This window comes from Canis aureus, chromosome 24 (genome assembly GCF_053574225.1).
Source record: "Canis aureus isolate CA01 chromosome 24, VMU_Caureus_v.1.0, whole genome shotgun sequence".
Taxonomy (NCBI): Eukaryota; Metazoa; Chordata; class Mammalia; order Carnivora; family Canidae; genus Canis; species Canis aureus.
Genome location: NC_135634.1, coordinates 44,419,178 through 44,444,706, shown reverse-complemented (window position 1 = coordinate 44,444,706; position 25,529 = coordinate 44,419,178). Strand labels below are relative to the sequence as shown.

The 25,529-nt window shown below is 45.3% G+C and overlaps 1 protein-coding gene and 3 non-coding genes across 6 annotated transcripts in view; all 4 read left to right on the top strand.

Moving 5' to 3' along the window:
• NCL (nucleolin) overlaps positions 1-19,396 on the top strand; it is a 54,831-nt gene extending 35,435 nt beyond the window's left edge. For 2 of the 3 annotated variants that reach the window (XM_077869208.1, XM_077869207.1), the window contains exons 4-16: positions 11,301-11,417; positions 12,600-13,083; positions 13,459-13,665; positions 13,887-13,973; positions 14,166-14,307; positions 14,805-14,929; positions 15,468-15,591; positions 16,265-16,422; positions 16,905-17,028; positions 17,274-17,407; positions 17,994-18,120; positions 18,504-18,727; positions 18,918-19,396. In XM_077869208.1, the coding sequence (XP_077725334.1) occupies positions 11,301-11,417; positions 12,600-13,083; positions 13,459-13,665; positions 13,887-13,973; positions 14,166-14,307; positions 14,805-14,929; positions 15,468-15,591; positions 16,265-16,422; positions 16,905-17,028; positions 17,274-17,407; positions 17,994-18,120; positions 18,504-18,727; positions 18,918-18,994 (2,130 nt within the window). In that variant the 3' untranslated portion in view covers positions 18,995-19,396. Of the gene's footprint in view, positions 1-9,965; positions 10,151-11,300; positions 11,418-12,599; positions 13,084-13,458; positions 13,666-13,886; positions 13,974-14,165; positions 14,308-14,804; positions 14,930-15,467; positions 15,592-16,264; positions 16,423-16,904; positions 17,029-17,273; positions 17,408-17,993; positions 18,121-18,503; positions 18,728-18,917 lie in introns of those variants that run through there. The other variant, XM_077869209.1, reaches the window with a different exon arrangement.
• Positions 14,020-14,085, top strand: LOC144296672 (small nucleolar RNA SNORD82). Its single transcript, XR_013363682.1, has one exon. It is a non-coding gene; the product is annotated as a small nucleolar RNA SNORD82 (small nucleolar RNA).
• On the top strand, positions 17,539-17,617 carry LOC144296675 (small nucleolar RNA SNORD20). The gene has a single exon (XR_013363685.1). It is a non-coding gene; the product is annotated as a small nucleolar RNA SNORD20 (small nucleolar RNA).
• LOC144296668 (small nucleolar RNA SNORA75) lies at positions 18,191-18,325 on the top strand. Its single transcript, XR_013363678.1, has one exon. It is a non-coding gene; the product is annotated as a small nucleolar RNA SNORA75 (small nucleolar RNA).
• Positions 19,397-25,529: the final 6,133 nt, after the last annotated feature.

Genomic DNA, 25,529 nt, shown 5'->3' with positions numbered 1-25,529 from the left:
CACCTCCAAAATATCAAATTTTAAATGAAGACGGGATCACTAACAGTGCTGTACCAACCATAGTGGAGCCTAAGGCAAAAGTAGTATCAGTATTACCCAACCTGTTTTCAGTGGTGGGGCTAAGGCACTGGATTTTATCCCGCCTACTCTGAGAAGTCATTGGAATCTTTTAATTAGAATGTATCTTTTATCTATTGATTAAAAGACCAACATGGCTACTGTGTAAGTAGATCAAGATACAGGGCAAGACTGGTGTCAGGGAGGTGTTCATCCAGGCAGAATGTGATGGGACTTGAAGAGAGGAGAGCTATGGGAAGAGTGTGGATTGATTCCAAAGCGACCTGAAGGCCAGGCCTCGGGAAGCATCAGCTGAAGCTGAGGGAGAGGGTCAGGCCAACAACCTGTCTGGCTCCTGGCTGGGAGTGTCATTTCCTGAGGTATGAAAGATGGAAAGCCGAGTTCAGTTTGTGGTGATTTGCATTTGAAGATTTATAGGACACTGAAGGGAGATATCTAGCAGGCCAAAGGATTAACGAGTCTGGAGCCCAGGAGGAAGTTGCTCCTGGAGAGACCCCGGTTTGGACACCATCAGGTGGCAGTCATCCACTGGGAGGTGGAACCATGATGGCAGAGCTGCCGCTGCCACCAGAGAAGGTGCCCCAAGCAGAGGGGCCAGAGGATGGGCTAGACACAGAAGGAAGCTGGGGCCATGGTGGGGACATGAAGGTGATCCCAGGAGAGGATGGAAGGGAGGAGGAAGGGAGGCAGGGGAGAAGGTGTGGTCAGGAGAAAGAACCTGTGGAGTGGTCCAGAAAGATAAGATCTAAAGTGTCCTTGGGGGGTGCCTGGGTGGCTCAGCGGTTGAGCATCTGCCTTCAGCTCAGGGTGTGATCCTGGAGTCCCAGGATCGAGTTCCACATTGTACTCCCTGCGGGGAGCCTGCTTCTTCCTCTGTCTGTGTCTCTGCCTTCCCTCTGTGTCTCTCATGACTAGATAAATAAATCTTTAAATGAATGAATGAATGAATGAATGAATGAATAAATAAATAAATAAATAAATTGTCCTGTGGACCAGCTACCAAGAGGGTGTGTAACCCCAGTGCGCGGGGCTGCAGGGCCTGAGGGGGACTGATGCATCAAGGATTCTAAAAGCTTGCTCCAGTGAAGGATAATAGAAGAGAGGAGGTATTGAAATGGGAGGTGTAGCAGAGGGAGATCATTGCAGTGGGCCCCCAGGAGAGCCGGGAGGGCTCTGGTGAAAGGGTGTTATTTTAGAAAAGATTCCAGCTTCCCTGGAGCCTTGTAGGGGAACTTGGGACTTGGCTGGATGTAAATCAGGCTGGGGGAGGGCCCTGGGGATGTCTGTTTTCCTCCGTGAAGTAGAGGGTAGGATGACAGTCCAGAGGGAGAGGAGGGGGAAGGGAGGAATCCCTGGAGAGAAGAGGCGAGTAGGTACTAGGGAGGTGGGAATGAGAACCCTGGGAGCTCGGAAGATTTTCTGGGAGCAGGATGATTGTCATACAGGATTTTTCTCCTGGGGAGCAGGCCTGGCTACTGGTGCTGTGGGGAGCTGAGGGCTGGCTCCGGACTATGAGAGAAGACAAAGGCTAGGTGGCTTCCCTGCTCTGGTCGCCTCACACATGGGAACACTGGCCTAAACACCAGGTGAGGCCTGGCGAGGGAGAAAGAGTTCTGGACAGCATCTGAAGGCCCACGGAAGAGAAAAAGAAGCAGGGTTGGGTTGGTAAGGGGAAGTTGGCTCTGCCCATCTTCACCGCCTCACAGCAGACACCCCAGGCCTCTGGGCTCAGGCAAGCTCAGTGCCCTGGAGTTGAGGCTGGGAATTCCTCTCAAGGCCAGTGGGGTGCCCACTGCTGCCTTGCATCTCTCCTTCCCCTGCCCCTGCCCAGAGTGCTGACCCTCTGCTTGGGGCAGCTGCCCTGAAAGCAACCCTAGTCCCTCCACCGTGGCCTTACCTTCAGTGGACCAGCCTTCCACGGGACCCTGGTCTGAGGGGGGCAGCAGCTTCCTGCTGGTGCCTTAGGCCCCATTTGGCTTCTCAGCAATTCTGTCCAGTTCTATCAACCAATTCCCTGCTTTAAACTCCGTTTTAAATACTCAGGCAATTTTTCTCTGCTGGTTGCAGCATAACTGAGGCGTTGGGTTCCTAGAGGCCTGGGAATTGGAGTTTGCCCTTTTGAAGATGCACAGACTTCCTCCAGGGGGCCATGGGGACCACCCCCCCCCCCAAGCTGATGTGAGGCCCATTGTGGCTGACTGGGTCTCGGGGGTAGAAGTGCCCTCAGATGCCCAGAGTGGGCACCTCAGCACAGACAGGTGCAGTGGGTAGTGGGGGCTGGCAATGGGGCTGTGCCAGGCAGTGGGGAAGAAGAGGTGGCCAGTGGTCGTTCAAAGAGGCTTGGGCTGGTGCCAAAGCTGCTCAGACTCCCAGCATGAAAATTCAAGGAAAAGTATTAGAGTGATACCCCTGTGGGTGTGGCAATGTCACACCTCTCCCCCATCCCATCCCTTCTCTGCCAAAATGTTCAGCACTGTCTCAGTCCTGGAGCTCTGGGGGCAGCAGATAACTCCAGCCGGCCAGGGCAGGTGGGATCACCCTTGGCTGGATCTGCCACCAAAAACCCCAACCAAAGGCCACTCTTGGGAGAGCATCTGTTGAAATGTGAAGGACCATACCCTGTGACCCCACTATTCTACATTTAAGTATTCTACAGATGTAACTGTATATGTACAAAATAAAGTATGTAAAAAGTGTATTTACTATGGCAGTTTGTAGTAGCAGCACATAGCAAAGAAACCCAAATGTCCAGAAATAAGGACAAATAATTAAATAAAGGATCCTTCCACGTGAGGAACGCTTTGTAGCTATTAAAAAGAATGAGGCAGGGTGGCTCAGTCAGTTAAACATCTGCATCCGGCTCAGGTTGTGATCCCAGGGTTCCTGGGATTGAGCTCCCCATCGGGCTCCCTGCTCAGCAGAGTCTGCTTCTCCCTCTGCCTGCTACTCCCCACTGCTCAGGTTATGATTTCTGAAATAAATAAAATCTTAAAAAAAAAATGAGGCAGCTCTGCACACAGTAATGTGGTTACAAAATAAACCTAGTTAATAAGAAAAAAGGGCGAGTTCAGGTGAGTGTGTACTATGTACATAGCTTTTGTGTTCAATATAGTAAACATACATATGTCTATTTGCAAATGCAGTGATTGAATCTGGAAGGATATGCAAGGCATGGTCCTGGGACATGATGGCCAGTGGACAGGGAGGGAGGAGGCCATTTACTGTGTCTTTTTGAACTTTTTGAACTTTATACCATGTATGTGCTTTGCAGTACAACACAGAAGTTTTCGTGTTTAGAAAACTGATAAAAGGGGGCACCCGGGTGACTCAGTGGCTGAGCGTCTGCCTTTGTTCCAGGTCGTGATCCTGGGGTCCTGGGATATCCTGCTGGGAGCCTGCTTCTCTCTCTGCCTATATCTCTGCCTCTCTCTCTCTGTGTGTGTGTCTCTCATGAATAAATAAATAAAATCTTAAAAAAAAAAAAAAGATGCAGGGAGTCCAATGTGGGACTCGATCCTGAGACTCTAGGACCACGCCCTAGGCCGAAGACAGGCACTAAACCACTGAGCCATCCAGGGATCCCCAATAAATAAAATCTTAAAAAAAAAAAAAACTGAAAAAAAAAAGTAGCATTTGCAAACAAAAGGCCTATCTTGCTGCCACTCTACTCCGTGTAGACCCTGTGGTCCTGGTTACAGGTTAAGGATAGAGAAGAGCACTGGAATCCTGGCAGCAGAGAATACCATGGAAGGTAGCCTTAGTTAAGTTTCTGGGCCTTTGGGGAGCCACCTATGGTTTCCCTTCCAGAATCTCAGATTTAGAACCCCTGCGGATGTAGAGCTGAGCAATCTTTGCTTTACTCTTACTACTTAGCCACATACTTGGAAAAGGGAAAAATAATTCCTACCTTCATTGACTAGATGAAAAACACAGAGGCTGAAGGTCATGAAGAGGCAATATTTCCTGTTTAGCACCCATTATATGCCAGGGCAGGTTCACACGACAATTTCCCCTCATCCAAGGCCCAGTGCCTTTGGACCTTGCCAAGGAGGTCTACCCTGAAGGGCATCATCCTGTTCAAAGCAATAATCTGGTCTTCCCTGTTCTGACTATAAGCAATTGTTTTCATCTGGTGTTTACTCACCTTTTATTTATTTTTAGATATTCTGTGTTTGTTTTTTAAATTTCAGCTTTGAGGTGTAATGGATATTTAAAATTGTAAGATAGGGCACCTGGGTGGCTCAGTTGGTTAAGCGTCTGCCTTCGGCTGGGTCATGAGCCTGGGGTCTTGGGATGGGGCCACTTCAGGCTCTCTGCTCAGCGGGGAGCCTGCTTCTCTTTCCCCCTCCACCTGCCGCTCTGCCTACTTGTGCACTCGTTCTCTCGGTGTCAAATAAAAAAATAAAATCTTTAAAAATTGTAAGATATTTAAAGTGCACGCATTGTGGTGATTTTATATACGTAGAAACTGAAAGGATTCCCTCATTAGTTAATTGGCACACCCATCACCTCAGATATTTATCTTTTCTGTTTTGGTGAGAACACTGAAGTTCTACTTTTAGCAAATCTCAATTAGACAATACCGTATTATCAACTGTAGTCACTATGTTTTACATTAGCTCCTCAGTCCTTATTCATCTTATAGCTCAAAGTTTGCACCCTTTTACCAACCTCTCCCTACTTCCCCAATCCCCTAACCCCTGGTAACCACTTTTCTACTCTGTTTCTAGGAGTTTGATTTTCTTTTCTTAGAATTCTACATATAAGGGATAGCCTGCAGTATTTGTTTTTCTCGTTTATGTCACTTAGCCTAATGGCCTCAGGTCCATTCACATTGTCCCAAATGGCAGGATATCTTTTTTTTTTTTTCTTACAGCTGGGTAATATTCCAATTGTGTGTGTGTGTGTGTGTGTGTGTGTGTGTGTGTGTGTATATCACATCTTTACCCATTCATCCATCAACAGACACTTAGGTTGTTTCTGTATCTTGGGTATTGTGAATAATGCTGCAATGAACATGGGGATGCAGATATCTTTGCGTAAGACCCTGTTTTCATTTCCTTTGGAAATATATACCCAGAAGTGGGATTCCTGGATCATATGGTAGTTCTATTTTTAAAATTTTTTGAGAAACCTTGATATCATTTTCTTTTTCTTTTTTTTTTTTTTTAGTTTTTATTTATGATAGTCACACACAGAGAGGGAGAGAGAGGCAGAGACACAGGCAGAGGGAGAAGCAGGCTCCATGCACCGGGAACCCGACGTGGGATTCGATCCCGGGTCTCCAGGATCGCGCCCTGGGCCAAAGGCAAGCGCTAAACCGCTGCGCCACCCAGGGATCCCGATATCATTTTCTATAGTGGCTGCACCAATTTACATTCCCTTGCATACCTTTTTTTTAAAAAGATTTTATTTTTAAGCAATCTCTATACCCAACATGGGGCTCAAACTCACAACCCTGAGATCAGTTGTATGCTCCACTAACTGAGTCAGCCAGTTGCCCCAACCTTTGTGTGCCTTTTAATTCCATCCTTGGGCATTCAAGAAAGTGTCCCCTCCTTTTCTCCTACCACTCTGTGCTCAGTAAACTCCCATCCAGACCCCTTCTTTCCTTCCAGAAGACAACCTCCCTTCTTCTCAACAGACTGGAGCTGCCATGATTCTTACGCTCACACTCCATTCAATGAGAGGATGCTTAGTGGGCAGCCAGGGTAGCAGTGGCTCAGTGGTTTAGCGCCGCCTTCAGCCCAGGGCATGATCCTTGAGACCTGTGATCGAGTCCCACACTGGGTTCCCTGCATGGAGCCTGCTTCTCCCTCTACCTGTGTCTCTCCCTCTACCTGCCTCTTTCTGCTCTGTGTCTCTCATGAGTAAATAAATAAAATCTTAAAAAAAAAAAAAAAAAAAAAAGAGGATGCAAAAAAGAGGATGCTTACTAAGCACCTTTCGTGCATCAGGCACTGTCCGGGCACTTAGGAGGCACTTACTGAGCCAGACTGACAGGTAAGCCTTGTTGCTGCCGCCCTGTCCCTCCACCCCCCGCCCCAACCACATTCTGGCATCCATTTGCTGGTAACTACACAGGTACCCTTACCTTTAGTCTCAAATTGGCCTGGATCAAGGGGTGACCCCTATATTCAAGAATCCTTCCTTCCTTAATCTTATCCCCCCGTTTCCTTTCTGACCTTCCAACTCTATCTCCACTGACTCCTTCCCCATAGGCTAAACCGTTCATCTTCCCCCTTGAGTAGCATCAGTAGAAAGAACATTCCCTCTCCTAGGGATGCTTCCCACAAGGGCACCCTGCACTCAGTATCGCCAATTTTTCACCACAGCAGTGTGGTATCTACCCCAGCATGATGAAACAAGTCTTGCCAAAATCTACATCATTTCTCAATACTGGATCTAGCAGACCCTCCCAGACCTCACCTTGTGACGTTTTTGTGGCAGTGGACACTGTTCTTTCTTCCCTTTTTCTTGAAACCCTCTTTCCTTGGCTTCTAAAACTATCCTTTCAGTGGCTTAGTCAGTTAATTGTCTGACTTTGGCTCAGGTCATGATCTCAGGGTCCTGGGATCCGGCCCTGTGTGTAGCCCCACCTTAGTGGTGAGTTAGCTTCTCTCTTTCCCTCTGCCCCTCCCTCCCTGCTTGTGCTCTCTCTCTCAAAGTAATAAAATCTTTTTACAAAAACAAAAAATAAAACTCCCTTCTCTGGCTCTGCTTCTGCCTCTGGGCCTTCTTCTACTCCCAGCTTTTTTCCTCTCCTCATTCTGGCTGCTGTTCTGGGCAGGTTCCTCATACAGCCTGTGTCTGTAGCTCTGTGACCATCTCTTGCAGAACCAACTGCCTGAAGCAATGGATATCCCTCATGCACTCAATATGCCCAACACTGAACTCATTAGCTTCCCTGAAAACCTGCAGCCCTGCTTGTGTCACTCCACTTACATACACACTCAACAGATAATGGAATGGAAATAAGTTGTCCTTTCTCCCTCTCTAGTCAAGTCACCAAGACTGTCAATAGTAACAATGGATAATATTGAGGGCTTAGGGCTTATTATGTGCCCTCAAAAAACACACCCAGCATCTCTCTTAATACAATTAGTGATCCAAGAGGCTGGAACTATTATGACCCCCATTTTATTTTACTTTTTTTAAGATTTTTTTTTATTCATGAGAGACACAGGGAGAGAGAAAGAGAGAGAGAGAGAGGCAGAGACACAGGCAGAGGGAGAAGCAGGGTCCATGCAGGGAGCCTGACGTGGGACTCAATCCTGGGTCTCCAGGATCACGCCCTGGGCTGAAGGCGGCGCTAAACCGCTGAGCCACCCGGGCTGCCCAGACCCCCATTTTAATAAAGAATCTTGAATAAGGGCACTTAGGTGGGTCAGTCTGTTAAGTGTCTGCCTTCTGCTCAGGGTCCTGGGATGGAGTCCCAAGTGGGGCTGCCTTCTCAGTGGGGAGTCTGCTTCTCCCTCTGCCCCTCCCCCCTATTTGTGTGCATTCTCTCTCAAATAAATAAAATCTTAAAAAAAAGAAAGAAAAGAACCTAGAATGATAGAGTAGGGTCCTAGCTCCTCCACTTACTAGGTGTGTGACACCGGACAAATTGATTTACCTCTGTATGCCCTAGTTCTGAAAAACACAGGTAACTTTCTTGTAGAAGTAAATGAATCAATATATAAAGAACTGGAATACTGCTTGGAACTTAGTAAAGCGTTATATAAATATTAAGCATTACTATTTTTCTATTCCAGACTAACTCCACAGCAAGGGACTTGAACACTGAATAATACTGGATCTTCCCACTACCTCTTTTACCTTAATCATTCTTTCATTAACAAATAATTTCCACCTCTATGGGGTCTGCCAATGCTTTAGGTGCCAGGAATACTGCAGAAAACAAAATCCATGTTCTCACGACTGGGGAGGGAGTAAACAGACAATAAACAGCCAAGGAAAATGCCAGGTAGTAATAGGTGCCTGCAGATGACTCAATTAGGGTGATGTGATGGGGAGTCCCTAGGTGGCTTTTCATTCGAGGATCAAGGAAAACCTCTTAAGAGGTGACACAAACAAATCTGAACAAGGAGCCAGCCATGCCAATATTTCTAGAATATTTTCAATTGATCATGCCTACTGCTCATCTCTCCAGCTTCTTCCTACGAGTGCTCTAATCGTGCTCTGTGCCAAATTGCTTGAAAACGCCAGGATCGTCTTCTTCCACCATGCCTTGGGCCCAGGCTGTTCTTTCGGTCCCCTATAACCGAGGAAGTGTCCCCTTGGACCTCGTCGGAGTTCAAAATGTGAACTTCCTCAAGGGGGATCTCCATACATCAGAAAGCAGGGTGCTGGCCCCAGACTCCTCCCAAGTCAGAGCCTCCTTGGGTAGCTGTAGATTTCATACAGGCTCAGTGCCAGGTGTATGACAGTTAAGAATTGCAAAGTAGGGGATTCCTGGGTGGCTCAGTGGTTTAGCGCCTGCCTTTGGCCCAGGGCGTGATCCGGGCGTGGAGCCTGCTTCTCCCTCTGCCTGTGTCTCTGCCTCTCTCTCTCTCTCTCTCTCTGTGTTTGTGTGTCTATCATGAATAAATAAATTTTAAAAATCTTAAAAAAAAAAAAAAAAGAATTGCAAAGTAACTGGATGGTTCACAAGAATATCCGTGAGCCCCTGTTAAAACACAAAATCCCCGTCCCCAACCCAAACCTCTTGAATTAGAATCTCCACGGAGGAGCCTCTAAACAACAGTTCAATTGTGGAAATATACTGATAGCTGAAGGGATCCTGGTTTTGTAGAAACATGGTAGGTACTGGATGTCCAGGTTATGTCGCAGGCGGGCTCTGTACCGAAGGAAGTGCTCTGGGATGTTCGGCACTAACAAGTTTGCCCACAATGACCCATCAAAATAACTGGCAAAAGCAAAAGGCAAAGGCCCTTCTGTGCCTCCGCCATTGAGGGCACCTTTCCTTTGGCTCTTGGGACCCTTAGGTGACACGGAACCCTCCTCAGTCAGCACACCTTAAGGTATGCTTTAGTCCCAAAAAACAATAAGGGAACTTGCGCGGCCAATGGGTCGGGGTTTGGCCTGACCAAGTTCCTCCCCCCGCCGCCGTTGTAACACCCGGTGACCACCAGAAAGTTATTCCTCCGGGCCTGTTCCTCGTTGGGACAAAAACCTAGCGCATGAGGTGGCTGGACATTAAATGTGGCGTTTGTGCAGCGCTCACAGACATCCGCGACCGTCTTTATTAACAGCCCTCAGGAGGCAGCTTCGGACACGTGGCCCGAAAGAGAACCACCTGCAGACGGCGCGGGGGGGGGGGGGCGGAGGCGGGCCTCCAACCCGGGCGCTTTGAACCTCACGGTCCCCGAATTTCCGGAGGTCTCGGGCTCATCCGCGGAGGGAGAAGCGGGCGAACACTTTCTCCTCGGCCGCCGGGCGGCTCGGCGTGGAGAGCGGGCCGGAGCCGCGCGTAGGGCCGCCTGGCATCTGCAAGGCCTCCGGCGTCGACAGGACCCTGGACACTTTCGGGAACCGGAGACCACCAGTACCCAGCCTCCCGGGGCTCGGGAACAAGCGGCGCCAAAAACGGCCGTCTTACGGCGCAGGCGTCGCGAGCGCGGGCCGCGGAGGGGCACTTCAGGAACCGCGCGCCCACTACCCAATCAGCGCGGGCCCTGCACAAAGCGAGTCCCGCCCCCAGGGCGCCGCCACCGAATCCCCTCCCCCTCCCCTGCCCGCTTCGGCCCGCCCACTCCCGCCTGCGCCCCGCCCCGCGCCGTTCTTGGGTAGAGGCTCGCGATTGGCCCACGGGATGGGCGCAGCCTCTGATTGGTCGAGACGGAGTCACGAGGGCGCCGTCGTCGCCTTTCCAGAGGCGATTACTGGGCAGGCTCAGTCTTTCGCCTCAGTCTCGAGCTCTAGCGAGCAGCCAAGCGTACGCGCTCCGGGAACCTCTCGTACCCGCGGCCGCCATCGACGTCGCTTGGATTCTTCTGGGCTCGTCTGCGCCACTCGCCCGCCACACACTCCGCCGGCATAAGCCGCCATCATGGTGAAGCTCGCAAAGGTAAGAAGACGGCTTGCGCAAGCATGGACGTCGAGGCCTGCTTTCTGAGGAGCGCGCGCGCGGCGCCGCGAGGAGGAGGGCCTGCGCGCCGTCCCGGGCGCGTTCGAGGGCGCCATGCTGCGGGAAATCTCGCGCGATCGGCGGGGAGGTCTCGCGGCTTTTGGCTATTTGGTAGCGAGGTGAAGAGCTTCGGCAGGTTCCGCGGGTGGTCGGTGCGGCGCCGAAAGACTTAGGGACTGAGTGGGGAGGGGGCGCTGGGCCTCGGGGTGGAGGGATGATGCCGAACTCCTGCGACGGGCCCAAGCGGGGCCCCGCCTCCTGACGCACGTGCCTCAGCGCGCTGCCCGCCACGTGGGCCGCGCCGCGTGTGTCCCGGCGTCTGCGGAGGGGACTTGGAGGGGAGGCGGGGGGCTGCGGGATGGTTTCAGATGGAGGCCCCGTGGCCTGTGGGCCCCGGCCAGACAAGCGGGCGCGAGGTGGGCTTCAGGAGGAGGCCTAGCCTCGTGCTTTCTGCGCCCTGCTGCGCGCACATGGTGACCTACGGGGTATCCCCACGTGGCTCTGCCGGGTCTGGAAGGGGCGGGGTTTTTTTCCACGGGAAAGAACTTAATGGGGAGACCAAAGGTAGTAAGATTAAGGTCTGATTTTCTTTTATAAAAGTTGTCTTGAAGATCCTGCCCTCAAATTTGGATTCAGGCGACTGTGTAAGATCTGGTGCTAGAATTTACCAAAAGCTTTTTTTTCCCCCCCCAGGTGTGGTTCTCCGCCCCCGGTGAAGGGCTATGAATTGTTGGCCGTTAAAATTGGCCAGTTGTAGTCTATTAAAATCATGCGTGATGTAATGGTCGGTTTTGGAAGTATGGTTTTAAAAACGGATGTGCTTAACGAAGGCAAAAGGAGGAGGGAGATAATATTGTTGTAGTTGCATTTTTATCCTTGAGTTGTTGTAAAACCTGACAGGAGTAATGGGGTGGGGGTTGGCAGTTGCTGTTTTGACGTTGGCTTCGATAGTGTTCATGTTAATTTTTATACCTAGCATTAGGAAATGTGGACTTTATGTAGGGAGACGGCTGCTTTTTACTCTGAAGAATGATGGCATAATATGAACCGTCAGATGTTTTAGGTGTAATGTGCTAAATGTCTATTTTAGGCTGGTAAAAATCAAAGTGACCCCAAGAAAATGGCTCCTCCCCCAAAGGAGGTAGAAGAAGACAGTGAAGATGAGGAAATGTCAGAAGATGAAGATGATGACAGCAGCGGAGAAGAGGTAATTATATACAACTTTATGGAGACGTGTGTTAAACTATGAAATGGAGAGCTGAAATAGCTGATACTGGATGTATGAAAATATTGGCAAAAATAAGATTATATTCATTGAGTATGGCCTGCTGAGACTGTTTTCCAAGCTCTTCATTAACATGTTGATATAGGTAAGTATTTGAATTTGAGAGAAAAAATTGGGAGTCCTCTTTTCATGTGCATTTTTTGTAGGGCTTGGTGTTATATTTGTGTTCAGCCGTGACATTTTTCTAGTTTGAGTATGTTAACCCCCACCTTACTAGATAAACAAACAGCCTGGACTATTAACTGTTAAGTAAGTGGCATTGCTGTGCATTTATTCAGGTCTGAGGTTAGCTTTACCAGATTACTTTCCTAGCCTCCAAGCAGGATTGATTTGTCTCTCATTGTATAAGAGCATCGTGATACTGGTTACTGAACATCTTGGTGTGGGTTGAGCGTTGCCACCTCACTTTGTGTTAACCTATTACTGTTTGCTTACTGTAAAGACAACTATTGTATTTGTGTTTAGATTTCTTGTTTAGGATGTAATGAATATTTTACTGATGATATGGTACCCAGTAAAACTAGGAGTGAGCAAAAAAGTATAATTTTAATGTAGATGAACGATGGTTTTTATCAGGTTTAAGGTGCTTACTCTTTACTAAACTTAGGAAGAGCTAACTATCCAGTGTATTTGATACTCATTTACTGGTCTTAAGAACAAGCCTTCAATGAACCACTGCCCACTGTAGGACCTCTGAATGATTCAGTAGCATCTAACAAGTAGAGCTTTCTTTGTGCAAGACTTCTAATTACATATATATGTCAACTCCTAATCTAACAATATGTAAGGTTGGTGCTGTTATCCCTTACAGAGGAGAAAAAAAGTCGAGGCTTAAAATTTTCTTAAAGCCTGTTTTAAAGTTGCAGTTATAATGTGTGAGGTATTTTAGCTGTTAAAAAGGGGCTCTATATGCTTGAGTATTTTACCTGAAGATGAAGGCTGTGATTTCTGGCACATGGTTCTGTAGTTTAGCATGCTAACATAACATCCAGTGCATGTGGGTCTGAAACCAGAACAGTGTTAGAATTTAGTCTCATTCATGGGACCAAGGCTGTCTTTTTGGGTTTGGAAGAAGACTTACCTTTGGTTTTATTTGTTCTTTAGGTTGTTATTCCTCAGAAAAAAGGAAAAAAGGCTACCACAACTCCAGCAAAGAAGGTAATGGTTTCCCCAACAAAAAAAGTCGCAGTTGCCACACCAGCCAAGAAAGCAGTTGTCACCCCTGGCAAAAAGGCAGCAGCTACACCAGCCAAAAAGGCGGTTGCACCAGCCAAAGCAGTAGCAACACCTGGCAAGAAGGGAACCACACCAGGCAAGGCATTGGTAGCAACCCCTGGTAAGAAAGGAGCAGCCACCCCAGCCAAGGGAGCAAAGAACGGTAAGAATGCTAAGAAGGAAGACAGTGATGAGGAAGATGATGATGACAGTGAAGAGGAGGATGAGGAAGATGAGGATGAAGATGAGGATGAATTCGAGCCAACAGTGATGAAAGCAGCTGCTGCCGCCCCTGCCTCAGATGAAGAGGAGGATGATGAGGAGGACGATGATGAAGACGACGACGAGGAGGATGAGGATGAGGATGAAGATGGTGAGGAGTTCTTTGGCTAGTTTTTAGGCTACTTTTGTAAGATACATCAGGGTAAGGTTTTGGCAGTAATGATACGTATACCATGACAACCTGGGAGTTAGATGAACATCTTTCCAGGGATTTTCCTGAGGTATTCATGGTACACTAAACTCAGGTTATCTAAAATGATTGCCTGCCCCTGAGAAAATACTTTTAGTGAGTGTTTTTCATAATGGCAGATTTTGCTTCCAGCTGATCTGTTAATCCTTTCCATAACTGCTAAGCACAGTGGCATTGATAGGATTGTATTTCCTTTAGATTTTCCTGGAACTAATGTTGGTTTTTGGGAGGATTCTCTTGAGTTTTTGACTTTTCAAACTCAGACTTCATTTTCAGACTCCGAAGAAGAAGCTATGGAGACTACACCAGCCAAAGGGAAGAAAGCCCCTGTGAAAGCTGTTCCTGTGAAGGCCAAGAGCACAGCTGAAGATGAAGATGAAGAGGAGGATGATGAGGATGAGGAGGATGACGACGAGGAGGAGGAGGACGAGGATGATGATGAGGAGGAAGATGAGGAGGAGGAGGAGGAAGAAGAAGAGGAAGGTAATCAAGTTTTCATCTGAAGTACACTGTAAAAGTATTATTTAAAGGAGGCACTTGAAGGGGCATCTCTGGCTCAGTTGGCAGAGCATGCGACTCGATCTTGGAGTAATTAGAGCTGCATGTTGGCATAGTTGAGTTTAAAACCAAAAAAAAAAAAAAAAAAGACACTTCAATGTGTGTGGCTGCTCAATGGTAACCAGGTTGTTTGAAATCTTGTTCAGAGCCTGTTAAAGAAGCACCTGGAAAACGAAAGAAGGAAATGGCCAAACAGAAAGCAGCTCCTGAAGCCAAGAAACAGAAAGTAGAAGGTAACTTGGAGAATGAGGGATTGGGGAGAGGGTAATGACACCTCACTGCACAAGTGATGAACAACAAAGGGACTTAATACTGATACCTGATGTAATACGATGTCTGATGTGCTCTGTGTAGTAATGGCGTATTGGAAGTTGAAGTTCATACCATACTTCACAAATAGGCTAATTTGAGTTTGTTTTATACAGCTACAGAACCAACTACGTCATTCAATCTTTTTGTTGGAAACCTGAACTTCAGCAAATCTGCTCCTGAATTAAAAACGGGCATCAGTGACCTTTTCGCTAAAAATGATCTTGCTGTTGTAGATGTCAGAATTGGTGTGTCTAGGTGAGTATGAGGGAGTTCTGCACATTACTCCTGGGTTTGGAAGTCTTCAAATAATTAGACATTAATGTATTAAGTAATGAGATTTGATGTTTGTGTTCCTAGAAAGATCTAAAACTGGTGGAATTGAAGAGCTATAATAGTGAATGATTTTATTAGGTTTTTTTCTTGGTGCTTATAAACAGGTTCTTTTGTTAATATCGATGGTTACAAAATAAATAAATAAAAATTAAAAAAGTATCGATGGTTACAAACAGTATGGCTAATAAGACCTCAAAGGTGAACTCAGCATCATTTCCCCGTACTTAGACCTTGCTCTGTAGCAACAGTTTACAGAGCCTTGACTTCTTTTAATACTATAGGTGCATTTTTATTTAATCCTTGTTTGCATCCTGACATTAGTGTAACTGCTCACCCAGTATGTGTTTTCTAGCTTATATTTTTGTGAGTTTTTTCCCCCCTAGTCATAATTTTGCCTTTTTCATCTTCTCACTCTATAGGAAGTTTGGCTATGTGGATTTTGAATCTGCTGAAGACCTGGAAAAAGCTTTGGAACTCACTGGTTTAAAAGTCTTTGGCAATGAAATTAAATTAGAAAAACCAAAGGGAAAAGACAGTAAGAAAGGTATGTAAGGCTAGGGTAATTTTGATACTAGTCTCTTACTTGTTAGTAGATATGTATCTAGTTGGGAGCTAGGTGGCTAGTGTAAATAAATAATTTAACTTTTTTTCCTTGGTTTCCTTACAATTTGAGAATTGAATGAGTTCAACTGTTAAATCCACAGCTTGCTGGTGTTATAAATTCCTGAGTTAGGTAAGCAAGAATAGACCCTTTTAAAAAAAATAATTGGTTAATATAGAGGGAGCTTTTCCTTGCTGGAACTGGGTTAGATCCCAATTACACTTTCTGTATCCTTTACCTTCTCTGTATTCACTTGCCATATTTAAAAATGTTTATATGTTTAATTCAAAAAACATTGAGCACCTATTGATTTCAGTTACAGTGACTTGTGTTTTTGCCGTTGTTGCATCTCCATACTAGCAGAGTGCCTTGTATATTGTAGGATCTCAAATTATTTGTTGAACAAAACTTTTCCATTAGTTGATTTTTATGGGGAAGTGTCTTTTAAGCCATATGTTTCCTATTTTGTCTGTTTATGTAGATCGAGATGCAAGAACACTTCTGGCAAAAAATCTGCCTTACAAAGTTACTCAGGATGAATTAAAAGAAGTATTTGAAGATGCTGTGGAGATCAGATTAGTCAGCAAGGATGGAAAGAGTAAAGGGTATGTTTTGTCTATGGATTGTTGAGTTTTATTAAAACCAATGCATTTCCTTGATTTTGTAAAAAATTTTGATCTCACTTTCCAAAGTGTGTGATTTTGGCCAAATTCATCTTCAACCAGTGCCTCAATTTCCTGTCTGCACAGTGGGGCTAGCATACTTAAATCCATAGGGTGATTTTAAAAGACAAGATAACATGTATAAAGTGCTGTGAAATGTGCCTAGCTTTGTAAATAATAGCAGTTACGCAGTGAAGTGGGGTTACTAGAAACAGTTCTTCGAGGTGTACTTGGCAATCTTGGGTAGTACGGGAGGAAAGTTTTAATTGAAACACAACATAGCAGAAAACCAAAACATTTCAGTTTATTTGAAACAACTTTTTTATTGTACTCTTTGAAATAAGGTTCTGTTGCTCAGATTAAAACATTTGTTAAAAGACTGGTTTTTAAAAATGAGTTCTCGGGACGCCTGGGTGGCTCAGCAGTTAAGCGTCTGCCTTCAGCTCAGGGCATGATACTGGAGACCCTGGATCGAGTCCTACGTTGGGTTCCCTGCGTGGAGCCTGCTTCTTCCTCTGCCTGTGTCTGCTTCTCTGTCTCTCATGAACAAATAAAATCTTTTTTAAAAAATAAAAATAAAAATGCGTTGGTTATGCCCCCCCCCCCCTTTTTGCAGGATTGCTTATATTGAATTTAAGACAGAAGCTGATGCAGAGAAAACCTTCGAAGAAAAGCAGGGAACAGAGATAGATGGGCGGTCTATTTCCCTGTACTATACTGGAGAGAAGGGGCAAAGTCAAGATTACAGAGGTGGAAAGAATAGCACTTGGAGTGGTAAGAATTTATAGAATTCCAGGATTGACAGAGGGAAATCTTTGCATCTTTGAACTTTCCTAAGTTAACTAATAAATTAGATGTATGTAGGTATCAAACAAGTTATGCCTCTGTAGTGATGATCATTCAGTTCTTGAGTAAAAGCTATACAAAATCATTTTGTTTTAGAACAGAGACAAATCTAGCTTTTGTGTGTTTTATACTTTAGCTTAGATGGTGTGCATTTTTAAATTATAATCTAGATATTCTTCTAGGAGGATGTAGACCAATATTTTTTTACATCTCTAGGTAACAGGGAGGAAACTGTGCATGACAAATACTTAGTAATAAATACTTAGTAACAGGTGGAAGTCCACCTGCATCGACATTGTTATGTTAATAACTCTTTGCAAGTGTAGAAGTTCTTGAATAAGGTATTCTAGTTGTGTCTAAACTTTAGGACCATTGTTTCAGTCTTCATTTGGCATTTTTTTTCTTTGTAGGTGAATCAAAAACACTGGTTTTAAGCAATCTGTCCTACAGTGCAACAGAAGAAACCCTTCAGGAAGTATTTGAGAAGGCAACTTTTATTAAAGTGCCCCAGAACCAAAATGGCAAATCAAAAGGGTAAAATAATTACATCTTTAGGTTATCAACTATGGGCTCTAAGAATGTTTTGCATAGATCTAAAGAAGGGGGGAAGGTAAATTTTTTCCTGGGTGTTACTGGAAGCTGAATCCTATAAGCCTCCACAAGTTGGTTTAAAGAGTATCATTTAGGTATATTCTTGAGGTAAAAGGCTTGATGGCATTAGATAATATGGGAACCGTGTGCTTGGTAACTTGCTCTGAGTATTGATTATTCTTCCTCAGGTATGCATTTATAGAATTTGCTTCATTTGAAGATGCTAAAGAAGCTTTAAATTCCTGTAATAAAAGGGAAATTGAAGGCAGAGCAATCAGACTGGAGTTGCAAGGACCCAGAGGATCACCTAATGCAAGAAGCCGTAAGTTATATTTATTAGGGTGTGGTGGTGTGGGTCAGCACTCCTTAGTGTGCTATGCTGCATTGGTTGTTTTTTTGTCCAATTTAGAGCTGGACATTTGTGTTTTCCTCTTGTTGCTGAGTGAAGGATACTGGATATGATGACTGATTATCTGAGAAAATAATTGATGAAATCAAGAAAATTCCTCTAGATAGTCAAGTTCTGATCCAGCTATGTCTTCTCTGAGCAGCACATCTGCCTCTGGTTACTGCCTTGTGCGGTGATCATAAAAGCTGTCTGCTTAGAGATTGCCACTTATTTGCATTGCTGCTCCTGCTTTCCATAAAGGATCTGAGACCGGATCTCTGCTGTTTTGGTAATCATTGTAAGCTTAAGATGGTGGTGATCTGTGACTTATATTTTAATTAAGCACTAGTTTGCTAAGTTTCTTTTACCTGTTTTTGTTTCCAAACAGCTTTTGGGTGAAAAGCAAGCTTCTGCTAAGATGAGCATTCTTGGCCTGTAGTTCCATACTGGACATTATTGAAAGCCAGCATCCAGTTAAGAATTGTGGCTTTAGGTAAAATGTACAATTTTTCTTCCGTAGAGCCGTCCAAAACTCTGTTTGTCAAAGGTCTGTCTGAGGATACCACAGAAGAGACATTAAAGGAGTCATTCGACGGCTCTGTTCGGGCAAGGATAGTCACCGACCGGGAGACTGGGTCCTCCAAAGGGTAAGATGATCAAGGAATGAATGTTCAGTGTCTGCCTAAGTAGAGACCCCCCCCCCCCCCCATCTAGCGTATCTTCTCATTGAGCTCCTTTCTGTCAATTGGTGGCAGTTTATGGATTCGCACGAGAAGAAGAGACAATTCACAGTTAGCATTATTTTACCTTCTGTCTTCACAGAGGTATATGTTGCTGTTTTGTGAGACATCTCTGAGGTTCAAGCAGTCAATAAAACCAGTTTTGATCTTCTATGGGGAGATACTATTATTACTTGTGTCTTAGTTGAGCAAGTTTACTTCCTATGGGATCACTGTTCAACATGTGAGGTTAATCTTGGCACTTGTTTTGGTATGTGTTGTATAATGGGCAATTTCATTTTGCATTTTAGGTTTGGCTTTGTAGACTTCAACAGTGAGGAAGATGCCAAAGCTGCCAAGGAGGCCATGGAAGATGGTGAAATAGATGGAAACAAAGTTACTTTGGACTGGGCCAAACCTAAGGGTGAAGGTGGCTTTGGAGGCCGTGGTGGAGGCCGGGGCGGCTTTGGAGGCCGAGGTGGTGGCAGAGGAGGCCGAGGTGGATTTGGTGGCAGAGGCCGGGGAGGCTTTGGAGGTAAGGAGGCTGGGGGAGGGACTTCCTTGTAATATGCATTGAACATTGTGTGGCATATGCACTTCAGAATGTGCTCAGAACTCCGGGTTCCCTGGATCAATCTCCCAAGTTCTCATATGATCACTCTGGGGAGGGGAGGACTCCTGGCAGCTTTGTACTCATTCTTTAATGATGTTTTGCTTTCCTATAGGGCGAGGAGGCTTCCGAGGAGGCAGAGGAGGAGGGGGAGACCACAAGCCACAAGGAAAGAAGACGAAGTTTGAATAGTTTCTTCCATCCCTCTGTCTTTCCCTCTTCTGTTTGAAAGAAAAGGACTCTGGGGTTTTTACTCTGTTACCTGATCAATGACAGAGCCTTCTGAGGACATTCCAAGACAGTATGCAGTCCTGTGGTCTACTTGGAAATTCGTATAGATAACATTTCAAGGGAGATACCCTGTTGGTTTTGACTGGATATTCATATAAACTTTTTAAAGAGATGAGTGATAGAGCTAATCCTTATCTGTAAGTTTTGAATTTATATTGTTTCTTCCCATGTACAAAACCATTTTTTTCCTACAAATAGTTTTTGTTTTTTTTTTTTGCGTTGGGGGGTGTAAAGGAAAGCAGAATGTTTTATCATGATTTTTGCTTCAGCAACTTTGGGACAAATTAAAAGTCCTAAACTCTGGTGCCAGACTTGTACTTCCTCCTGGACTGTCCCTGAAGGTGGAGCATGGCAAAGCCAGCTCTGCCACTCCAGATCCAGCCCACCACCCCTGCTGGAAATAATTAGTTGGTTTCAAGCATCCTGGCTACAAGTTTTGGTGAAATGGCTGGTAAGGTAACATGAAAGGCTTGTATTTTTTGTAAGTCCTCCAACAACTTCAGGTTAAACTAACGAGAAGGGTCTTAGATATTAACACTATGTTCAGTACGCCCTCATTTAAGTACTCCTTGTCCCCTCTGCCTCTACTAATAAAAGTTAGGGGCCACATGAAAAGTCTTTGCCAAGGGATTAACAGGATTACTAAACAGTGCCCCAGATGCTACAGAGCAGAGATTTTTTTTTTTTTTTTTAAGATTTTTATTTATTCAGAGAGAGAGACTGAGGCAGAGACATAGGCAGAGGGAATAGCAGGCTCCATGCAGGGAGCCCGATGTGGGACTCGATCTGGGGTCTCCAGGATCACACCCCAGGCCATAGGTGGCACCAAACTGCTGCACCACTGGGGCTGCCCTCAGAGCAGAGATCTTAAACCTAGCTATCCAAATCCAAAAGCCCGTGGATTGTAACCAACTGTTTTAGAATCATACTAGTCCTTGCCAAATCAAGTTGTAGAAGGGGCACCTGGCCAGTAGAGCATGCAACCCTTGGTTTCAGGGTTGTGAGCTTGAGCCCCACATTGGATATAGAGGTTACTTTAAAAAACTTGAAAATAGTGTAAACACACACTCTACGCTGGGAGGATTTGTTCAGCTTAGAAGGCAGTCTGAAGCAAATAAATGGACAGTTGATTTTGTCCTGATTTTCACTACGGGGTGAGGAAATCTAAGCTCCACATACCTGTGACTCAAACCAGTTCTGTTGGAAGTACTGTGGGAGTAGACAGATGGCCTGCTTGGAGGGTGAGAGTGCCAGTGGAAGTTTGCTGCTGGGAAGAAAGGTCAAACTAGCAGAAGGGTATTCTCTGAGCAGTCAAACCTAGGAAAACTTTGGCATCGTGTTTCTCCAGATTCAGAAGTTTGAATTGGAGCATATCAAGGATACTTTAAGTCTGTTAGCTCTTAAATGCTAGCAAAGCTGAATGGAATTCTGACTGCCATAATGACAAAATAATGTCCCACAGCTGAACTTGTTGGAAGGCCTGTGAGGTTGGTGTTAGGATCTCACACCCAGGAAAGGATGACTGTAGGGCTTTCGTGACCCTATAGTCTTTTCTCACATGGGTACTTGCCCCGATAAGCTTGCAGGTTTAAGTAAACCTGAAAAGGTTATTTGGCCAATTAGGAACATGAATTAGGGTTGCCATTACTCCAGGCCCAGCACAGCCAGTGCTCAGGTCTCAAATGCTGTTTGCATAGAATTTGACCACCCAGAGGTGGGGTTTTTGTGGGTTCCTTGCTAGAGGGAAGGGAAATATACTCCATTCCATTAAACTTGCTCATACCTCTTTCCTTAATGCGAGAGCACGGAGAGGGAGCAGCAGAATGCAATGTGGGACTCAGTCTCAGGACCCTGAGATCATGACCAGAGTAGAAGGGAAATGGTTAACTGAGCCACCCAGGTTTCTCTGTGAATACTTAAAAAAAAAAAAAAAAAAAAGATTTTGAGGAAAATGAGAGTATGAGCCAGGGAGAGAGGGAGAAACAGGCTCTTCTCTACTGAGTAGGAAGCCAGACATTGGTCTCCATCCCAGGATCCTGGGATCATGACCTGAGCCAAAGGTGCTTAACTGACAGCTGCCCAGGTGCCCCTGTATTTTAATATAAAAGAGCTAATGTGCCTGGGCTATGCCAGGCTTACCTCATCCCCTCTGTAAACCTGCTATGGACAAGACATTTAAGGTATATTTTCACTTTTCTACTACTTGATTCATCACCATTAAAGAAGGGTGACGGTCAAGCCGTGTTCCTACAGGTTCAGAGGTGGTACCCTGACTTGTGTGGAATGGAGAGGAAGTTTGAGGGTTGTTGGTAACCCCAGAAGGCCAAAGGGGAACATTCAGGCTTTTATTTAGGGACTGGGATCCTGCAAATTTCTTAATCCTAGGCCTCCCTGATGAGTGGCTTGCTGTTGTGGATTTGGTGGGTTGGGTGAAGATGTTGCAGCCATTTTAGAAAAGTTCTCTACCAAATGGTTGTCCCCACTTCTGTCATTCTTCCAGCAGGTGGCAGCACATCCACAAGGATGTGGAAATCTGAGGCTTCGTTTTAGGCCAATGTGTCACTTCAAGCTTAGCCTCAGATTAAAGTGCTGGGGCTTGGGAATCTAGAAGCCCACTCAGCACATTTTGGAGAGATTCTGTAGAATCCATGGAGAACTCCATTGTATTGAATGCTTGTCTTGTGCCCTTTCTCAGTTACCCCATTTTTCTGTGGTTAGTTCACTAATAATCTCTTGTATCTCAATGTCTGTTCCTCTCAGCCTAAACAAGTGCCAAAGCTTTTCTCATTAAAAAAATTGTCCCCTGACCCGACCTCTCTTCTCAGCTGTTGCATTTCCCTTCATTTCCAAACTTTGAGAAGGATCAGCGTCTGCTTCCCCCTCCCATTTTTCCAGCATTGTGGCTTCTGCCTGCTTGCTTCCCTGCAGCATCTAATAGGTGATCCCTCCTTCCAGTCTGAAACTCCCTTTAGAAGATGGGCACAGTAGAGTGGTGGCTTTGTGACACTGGGCTGAGGTGAAGAGGGAAAGAAGAGGACAGCTCTGGGATTAGATCTTTTCAACATGCTCATTCAGGTCAGGTAACACAAAAGTCACTTAGGGTAAAGGCCTGGAGAGTTCCTTTTGCTGGCCTTCCCATGGAAACGTGAACACACATGTCCCTGCCAAGCTCTTAAGTAGAGGGGCTTGGTTTTGTTCATTGTTCTGTCTTTGTGGACCCAAGACAATGCCTGATGTATAGTACTTGGTTAAGTGATGAATGAAGAAACTATGGGGAAACTCCTTCCCTTAAATGTAAGGAAAGCTGTGATAGCAGGAGAGATCTAGGCTCAGAGTTCTTAACATTTGTGTGGAGGGGATTCTGGTAAAGCCTTTGGATCTCAGAATAATGTTCTCAACATTATTTATTTAAAAGGATTACAGGGGTGCCTGGCTGAGCAGGTGACTCAATCTCAGGGTTGTGAGTTGGACCATGTTGGGTGTAGAGATTACTTAAAATCTTGGAAAAAAAGATTGTAAGGGAGACCAATTATATTAAAGTTAGTTTTTATTAAAAAATTTAAGCACAGTATTTGCAATAGAATTCTATGTGTCCACTATGCAATAGATAAAATGTATTTGCATTTAAAATAGGGAGTTTGCGGCAGCCCCGGTGGCGCAGCGGTTTGGCACTTCCCACAGCCTGGGGTGTGATCCTGGAGACCCAGGATTGAGTCCCACATCCGGCTCCCTGCATGGAGCCTGCTTCTCCCTCTGCCTATGTCTCTGCCTCTCTCTCTCTCAATCTGTGTGACTATCATAAATAAATTTTAAAAATTAAAAAAAAAAATAGGGAGTTTGGTTCCAGTAATGATGAAGTGGCTTAAAACAGACTAACCCTCCTGTCGATCACAACTAAACTGTACAAAATATAAATCAACTTTAAAGGCGTTGGACAAATACTACCAGTTAGAAAGTGGAACAGATGTCTGTCATCCTTCAAAGGAGTACTGTGTGAGATCCATCTTTAACCAGCTTTTCCTCTGGAGGTATACCCCAGTTAGTATGAATCCTCAGAGTTTAAGCAGAAGGGGATGGTGTGTGTCTTACCCCACTGAGGAGTCAGTTTGGAGTTTGAGTCTGGAAATTTTCCTGAAAATACAGGAGATACAGAGCCATAAAATCTGCACACTTACTTGCCTTCAAATTCTCGGCCAAGTCCTAAGTTATGTATAGGGCAAGTTTCTAATGAGCCCAGGGGAAAACTGGAAAGGTGAAAGAGCTGGGTACAGATGCCAGCAGTTGACTGGTGCTAGGGAGACATTTGGAATTCAACTTCTGTCCAGTTAGAGGGTTTTGTTTTTGTTTTTTTACTTAAGATTTTATTCATGAGAGACAGGCAGAGGGAGAAGCAGGCTCTCCATGGGGAGTCCAATGCAGGACTCCAACTCCATTCCTGGAATCCCAACCTGAGCCAAATGCAGATGCTCCACCACTGAGCCACCCAGGTGCCCCAGTTAGAGTGTTTTGATACGCACTTCAAGCTTTTCTTTGAAACTTAGAAGGGTTATTCTGTAGAAAGAACAACCACGTTCCAGGCATTAGGACTAAGGGCAAAATCAAAATAAGCCCGCCCTAACAAAGCCTAAAGCTTGAAATTGAGCCCCGATATGGTCATGGTGGGGAATTTAGTTGCCTACCAGTACAAAATTGAACAAAATTGTTCAGAGGAGAATAGAATTCAAACCCTACAGGGCAATAAATGCCGTGGCCAGTAAGCAAAAAATTACTAAGGGTGCTTGGCTGGCTTGGTCTGTAGAGCATGTAGAGCATGTGACTTCATCTTGGGGCCATGAGTTTGAGCCCTATGTTGGCGTACTTTTTAAAAAAACTAAGCATGCAATAAAGTATGAAAATGTAATCCACAATCAAGACAAAAGGCCAATAAATGCAGAACTCACATGTTGAAATTTGTAGGCAAGGACTTCATTACAAGTAGTTAAAGATAGGGATGGGGATCCCTGGGTGGCGCAGAGGTTTGGCGCCTGCCTTTGGCCCAGGGCGCGATCCTGGAGACCCGGGATCGAATCCCACGTCGGGCTCCCGGTGCATGAAGCCAGCTTCTCCCTCTGCCTATGTCTCTGCCTCTCTCTCTCTGTGTGACTATCATAAATAAATAAAAATTTAAAAAAATAAATAAAAAAAATAAAGATAGGGATGCCTGGGTGGCTCTGTGGGTGGAGCATCTGCCTTTGGCTCAGGTCAGGATCCCAGTGTCCTGGGATGGAGCCCCTAGTCATCGTGAGCCCTGCTCAGCGCGGAGTCTTCTCCTTCTACCCCTGTCCCCCGCTTGTGCTCTCTTTCTCTCAAATGAATAAAATCTTTTAAAAAAACCAAACATTGTTAAATAATTTTCAGGAAGAGACACCTGAGTGGCTCAGCAGTTGAGAACATCTGCCTTTGGCTCGGCGTGATGCTGGAGTGCCAGGATTGTGTCCTGCATCGGGTTCCCCGCAGGGAGCCGGCTTCTCTGCCTATGTCTCTGCCTCTCTCTCTCATGAATAAATAAAATCTTTTAAAAAATAATTTTCAGGGAAAGATGAATACATTTAATAAAGAAATGGTGAATTTCTGGAGAGATACGGAAACTCAACCAAATGAAAAGCCTAGAATTGAAAAAAATATCTGAAAAAATTTTAAAAGGGCTTAACCACAGAAGAAGGGATCAGTTAACTAGAAGATCAATAGAAAATATTGGCAGAATTCAGGACATGCTACCTCAAAACATAGCATCTTGGCATATTGAATATTTCAAGCTGAAGGAATTTGAGAAGCAGATGTAGGACTCTGACCTTCCTGAAGCAGCTCATAGACCTTCAAGTGTGAGGTGCCCTCCCTATACCCAGAGGAAAGGAGCACCCTTATTTCTGAAGATGAACACTGAGGAATTTGAGGAACAAGCCTCACTGTCTCCCTGTTTAATGAACTTAGCTCATACCTATGACCTGTTCCCACAATCCTCCACTCTCCTACAAACCTAACAAAGACCCTCAGGTGACACTTTTCCCCCTATGTTATCCAAACTGAAGCTCAAAAAAGATCGAAGAACAAATGAAAAAGAGCCTCAGTGACAATAGTGAATTGCCTTAATGTGTAATTGAGTCCATGAAGGAGAGGAGAGAATAAATGGGGCTGAAAAATAATCCTTGAAAATTTCTAAATTTGGGGATCCCTGGGTGGCTCAGCGATTTAGCACCTGCCTTTGGCCCAGGGCGCAATCCTGGAGTCCTGGGATCGAGTCCCACATCAGGCTTCCTGCATGGAGCCTGCTTCTCCCTCTGCCTGTGTTGTGTCTTTGCCTTCCTCTCTATGTCTATCATAAATAAAATAAATCTTTAAAAAAAAAAGAAAATTTCTAAATTTGATGAGAATCCACAGAGCTCAAGAAGAAAGCCAG